A 5,945-nucleotide genomic window follows, 5' to 3' on the forward strand; every position below is an offset into this window, starting at 1 on the left:
CGCATGTGTACACTCACAGAAGGGCTAACGCAAAGGGTAAATGTCGTACCAGACGTAATATAAACTATGTTCTTCAGAACGGACGGGCGTAAGGCCTGAACGAATCAATGGACAGGACTCTTGATGAAGAGAACAACCCGCCTCGTGCTGATAAAATAAAAGTTAATTGTGTTCCATTGTAAGTTACATTAAAACGTAACTTACAATTACACTCATTAAGTCATCCAGTGTCATTCATTACCGAAGACTCCATATTTAAATGAAATATAATGTACCACCCTGTATGGATCATTTCGAAACTCTTATTAAACAAGAATCTAATAATACAATAGCGCCCTCATTTGAATGACTCTATCGAGAAAGTGTGCAACAAACGTATAATACTAGAGCAAGTGCAGCACGAAATTACTTGTTATACATTTAGATAGAGGGTGGGTTAAGAATATGACATATAATTAAAAATGTTTTTCAAAACTTATAAGTGATCGGTTTGATATTGAATAACTAACAATAATATTACTTTCTTGAATGTCACTGGTTTAGGAGAGCGGGATGTGTTTACAAAAGTACTATATTGTTCTTATAATTTTGGCGGCAAAATTAAATGAAGCTGGTGGGGGTTTAAAGTAACGTTTGACCCCAATGCTTTGTTCTTTCGTAGTCTGTATCAGTTTATATTTATTCATTATGGTCTGGTGACAGATCGATTTCACAGATGTTGTTGCTTGATGTGACAGCGGCAAATGTTGGCTTTTAGCTGCCACTATCTATAGGCTTCTAACGTAACAGATTTCACTAGGGTTACCGCTTCGTGACAGAGACGATAACCCTAAAACGTCAACGTTCTCAAACCCTCCGCAAGGCTTGTAACCGAGACCCGATTCATTATCAACGCAATTCTGGAGTAATGTCATCGATTGAAGGTATGTGCATATTTTAGTATAGTCGTTAAGAGTTTGGAATTTCATAAATACAATAACAAGGGATTTTCAATTTCTTTTGCTAAAACGAAAAGGGGAATAAAATGATTGATAGTATATGATGAGAACAATTCATATCAGACGCGTTGACAAAGCTCATTACTTTGTAAGTAATAAATAAGGCTCTGTATAACATCATCTATGTAAATTACAAGAGCGAAAAATAACTCTTCTGGTTCAAATTAAATAGTTTTGATTCAAAGTCACTAGTTTGACAATAATGTACTGAACGATATAATTAATAATCTTGACCGTAGTTTCACAGGAAAATGCAATAAATTGTGACGTTACAATGAAGCACAAACGGCCAATGTTGCTGTTAGCATAAAGTTATTTTTGGTCTCATCATTAAGTTGATCCCCATTTCAGCCATATTGCGCTGGCGGCATAGTACCAACATCAGAACCCCTTGATTGTGAAGTGTAGAAGTATATTCATTTTTTTAATTTTTTTTTACAAAAAGTACAAGTGACAGAGAGAGAGAGAGAGAGAGAGAGAGAGAGAGAGAGAGAGAGAGAGAGAGAGAGAGAGAGAGAGAGAGAGAGAGAGAGAGAGAGAGAGAGAGAGAGAGAGAGAGAGAGAGAGAGAGAGAGAGAGAGAGAGAGAGAGAGAGAGAGAGAGAGAGAGAGAGAGAGAGAGAGAGAGAGAGAGAGAGAGACTGTGTGTCTCTGTCCTTGTGTGATTTTACAATTCAACCCTTGAAGTACTCAAAGCTTGTCATATCATTAATATTACAGTACATAACAGGGGCTGGGAATTCATCCACAGTAGACCATCGAGATGTGTTTGGAGACCACGGCGTACACATTTTGTGGCTATTGTCATCGTTTCCTTTACAATTGGACTTCTGTTTTTACATGCAACAGATGTCACCTTCGATCATGTTTATGATCAGCTCAAGTTCGAAATTAACATGAAGGGATATATGTAAGTGTTAAATAAACCATCTTAAATAATCTAAAATGCGAATGCAGCTATGACAAAACCGAATAAAGTAAATTATTTCAATCACAATCCTGGAAGATGCCCAGTGAATCATGAAGTCGGAAATTCGCGCCGTTTTGTACTCTTTTACGGCAGCTGTTAAGATAAAACCGAACACTATTGTATGTGTAGACATATTGTCATTATTGACCTACATTAGCATTTCATTTGTTTAAAAAAAGTAACAGAAAAGTACGTTCAGTATTGCGAATGTCACCCCTCTCAAAATAAGATTTGATCGTTGCAGTCACATGTTTGTTAATCCTTAAAGTGGAATAATAGGATACTCTACACAGAGTCTAACTAATTTCCACTAAAACAATTATTCCCATATTTTTTTCAGGAAAACTGTCGAACCTTACACACATTTAACTACAGCAAATAATTCATTATATAAAGGAACGACAATTCCGCCTCCGCAATGGAATCTCTTCCAGCTTGAGCAAGACATGCTTAACATTGTAAGCAAATTCAACACAGAGAACAATCACGATGATAAACCATTCTGTAAACCAGAGGACCATTTCGTCTTTGTGAAGACTGGCAAAACTGGTAGCAGTACAGTATCAAGCCTTTTAGCAAGATATGGTCTTTTAAATGACCTTGTTGTTGGGATAAATCCTAATTTCCACGCATTCATCGACTTTGATGACAAGACTAACGAGTTGCTTATATATCGATACAACTGTACTCATTTCCCTGGGTACAATTTCATAGCCAGCCATATACAATACCATCGGTCCGCGATGGATGCAGTTGTTGGTAAAAAGGCTAAGTATTTGACTATTCTCCGCCACCCTTACACGCATGCGCGATCATCATTCTACTTCAGCGGTAAAGATAAAGAATTTCCAAACACGAAAAACCCTTTTAATGAATTTCTAAAACTTGCAGACGTCAGACATGCGCAGAATGAGACGTATTGTGAAAGCAAGAATGGTTACTGCATTAGGTTTGGCTTGCCTCTAAACGTTGATGAAGACAGTAGAATTTTGAACATGCAGCGACTGGACAAAGAGCTGGATTTAGTTATGTTGATGGAATACTTCGATGAGTCTCTCATCTTGCTAAAGAAAGAGATGTGTTGGGGATTTGAGGATATCGTATATCACGCGATGAAAGTACACAGCGAACCTCAAGCCCCGATTACCAAGGAAATGGAACGCATCATGGCCACAATATCAGTTCCTGATTTGGAAATATATGATTTCTTCAATAAAACATTTTGGGACAAAATCCGTAACTATGACGGTCATTTTGCTGCTGACTTAGCAAGATTCCGTTCATTGCAGAGAGTCTACGCGGATCGATGTGATAGAGAGGCCGAATCGGAATTTTGCAGATTTTTATCTGCCGATGCAAATGAAATGAATCGGCGGGTATATTTGAACAACAGGAAAAATATATGCTAGATAATGAATAAACGAAAAGGATGTATTGTTTACTCTTGAAATGAGGTTCCTGTCATGCATAATGCTCCTCGGGAAGATTTTTCCACTAAATCAAACTTATTCGAATCCCTGCCAAACTCTGCCATAATATGGTGAATTATATCAGAAATTTGCAGCGGGAGGTTAAACATTTTTTTTTTCAAAGATCGATAATCTTCCATTCTTGCATAGACTTGGCACATTTCGGCGGGCATTTTTGATACAAAACTGAACGATTTTATTATCATTTTCGCCTCTGTGCAAAGTTTGCATAGTGACCCTTGATATCATTTTTTTTAAAAATTAACTTAGAATGGACGATTTTATTTTCTTCAACAAAGTGGCAGAAACTGCAACGGTTTAAGACTTTCATTTTCGATGGGCACACTACGTTAAGCCCAGTTACGTTTGTTTGTGTTTTTTCTTTACTAAACTAAAGCAACACATCAGATTTCATTCTGCTTCGGGGATGTATAATTTTTGACGTGTATAGGTATAGAGTAATAATGCATTTGGATAGGCTCCAATCTAATTTTACCCTTAGAGGCTACATGTCATTCTGTATCTTTGAAATGTGAAATAAATCATGTACTGATCTCCTAGTCATGATTATCGTGATGCTTTCCTGAGTTTATCATTTGACCTTAGCTTGACCATAAACTTGGCGTAATGAAAGCTTAATGTGTCAAACGAAATGAATAGACTAAGTACAGAAAATGTCGTCATCAAAAGGTTGAAGTCAAACGGTACGGATACTTTAATGAGTAAACTGATAGAATAAAAAAAGATTGAAAGGGTTTTCGGCATTGTGAAAAGTCACATGCGCAACGACGGATGTTTTTTTTTTTTTTTGGGGGGGGATTCTAATTGAATTGATAATTAGTGGACATAACATGAGGTTGACTAGTAAATCAGATACATTGTTAGCATATTTGCAGGTTTCCAGTATATATCATTATTAAACAGGACCTGAGGTAGGTTTGAGGTCGAAAATACCTTTATTGATTGATTGATTGATTGATTGATATATTGATTATATATATATATATATATATATATATATATATATATATATATATATATATATATATATATATATATATATATATAACTCGGTGAGTATCAATCTGCTAAGACAGTGCTCTATACCGCAGTGGCAGAGCGTAATAGTTTTGGTAGTACTGGATATATATATATAAATATATATATATATATATATATATATATATATATATATATATATATATATATATATATATATATATATATATATATTTATAAATTAATTAAGGCTATCTATTTACCATACACAGTGTAAAACTATAAACCTTAGTCGTCTTTTGAAATATGAATGACTGCATGCAATGGCCGTTTTAAATGGGTAGATTGGGGGTAACATCTTATAAGTTATAATCAGTCTGTGTCCTGAAAATGTTTAAGTCGAAATACCGAATTTAATTTCACAAGTCTACTCTTGAGCAAATTTCTACACATACTTATGATGAATACTTTTAGTAGCATGGACGACTATACACCATAACTCATTAGTGCCAAATCGTCATGTCTGAGTGAAGCAGATGATCCTACTAATACATTGATTTGTTAATTACCCGAATCTGATCACGTGTATGTAGCTGCCAAGCTAGGTTGAAATGTCAAATATACTTAAAGTTAACTTTATATATATATATATATATATAACTTTATATATATATATATATAACTCGGTGAGTATCAATCTGCTAAGACAGTGCTCTATACCGCAGTGGCAGAGCGCAAATGTTTATATATATAGAATAAGTTTTATTTGTCCAACTTCAATAGAGCATCTATCACCTAAACCATTAAACCCGTTAACTAACGGAACATCAAAGCCCAACATGGAACAACCCGCCAACACTTACTTGTCCGCACCCAATAACCCACACAATAACAACCAACACCTCCACACATACAACACCTACCCACCGACACAGACAATAGTGATGGTATTTCTATTGTCTACACTCTATATATACAGCACACCCAGAGAGTAGGCCTCAGAGTGTCTGATGATCGCAATATGCGTGAAACTCCGAGTTACACCCAAGAAAGAGTTCCAGTACTACCAAAACTATTACGCTCTGCCACTGCGGTATAGAGCACTGTCTTATAGCAGATTGATACTCACCGAGTTATATATATATATATATATATATATATATATATATATATATATATATATATATATATATATATATATATATATATATATATATATATATATATATATATATATATGTATGTATATATATATATATACATATATATATATAACATTACACATGTAGATGACAACAGATTGTTTTTTTATTATCATCAGAATATTTTTTTCCAACAGTATAATACTTCCCGATAGCCATACCCTATTTCTAAATACGAACAGACTGATACACGTGATCAGTTCGTCAGAAATGTCTAAAGATACAAGTTGTCTGACGCGATATCATATATTACATTGGAAGACATGTACTGATGATGACACGACATCATGATCTAACCGCACACAGTG

At 34.9% G+C, this 5,945-nt stretch overlaps 1 protein-coding gene across 1 annotated transcript; it reads left to right on the top strand.

The window, feature by feature from the left end:
- Nucleotides 1-756: 756 nt before the first annotated feature.
- LOC144432848 (galactosylceramide sulfotransferase-like) lies at nucleotides 757-3,659 on the top strand. The gene is made up of 3 exons (XM_078121143.1): nucleotides 757-923; nucleotides 1,718-1,907; nucleotides 2,308-3,659. Exons 1-3 carry the CDS (start codon nucleotides 908-910, stop codon nucleotides 3,374-3,376), a joined length of 1,275 nt encoding a protein of 424 aa, XP_077977269.1. The 5' UTR covers nucleotides 757-907; the 3' UTR covers nucleotides 3,377-3,659.
- Nucleotides 3,660-5,945: the final 2,286 nt, after the last annotated feature.

Source organism: Glandiceps talaboti, chromosome 3 (genome assembly GCF_964340395.1).
Source record: "Glandiceps talaboti chromosome 3, keGlaTala1.1, whole genome shotgun sequence".
NCBI classification, from domain to species: Eukaryota; Metazoa; Hemichordata; class Enteropneusta; family Spengelidae; genus Glandiceps; species Glandiceps talaboti.

Excerpts from the sequence above, each read along its gene's own strand:
- LOC144432848 (XM_078121143.1), top strand. Across the intron at positions 1,908-2,307 it reads ATTAACATGAAGGGATATAT|GAAAACTGTCGAACCTTACA; the intron begins GTAAGTGTTAAA and ends TATTTTTTTCAG.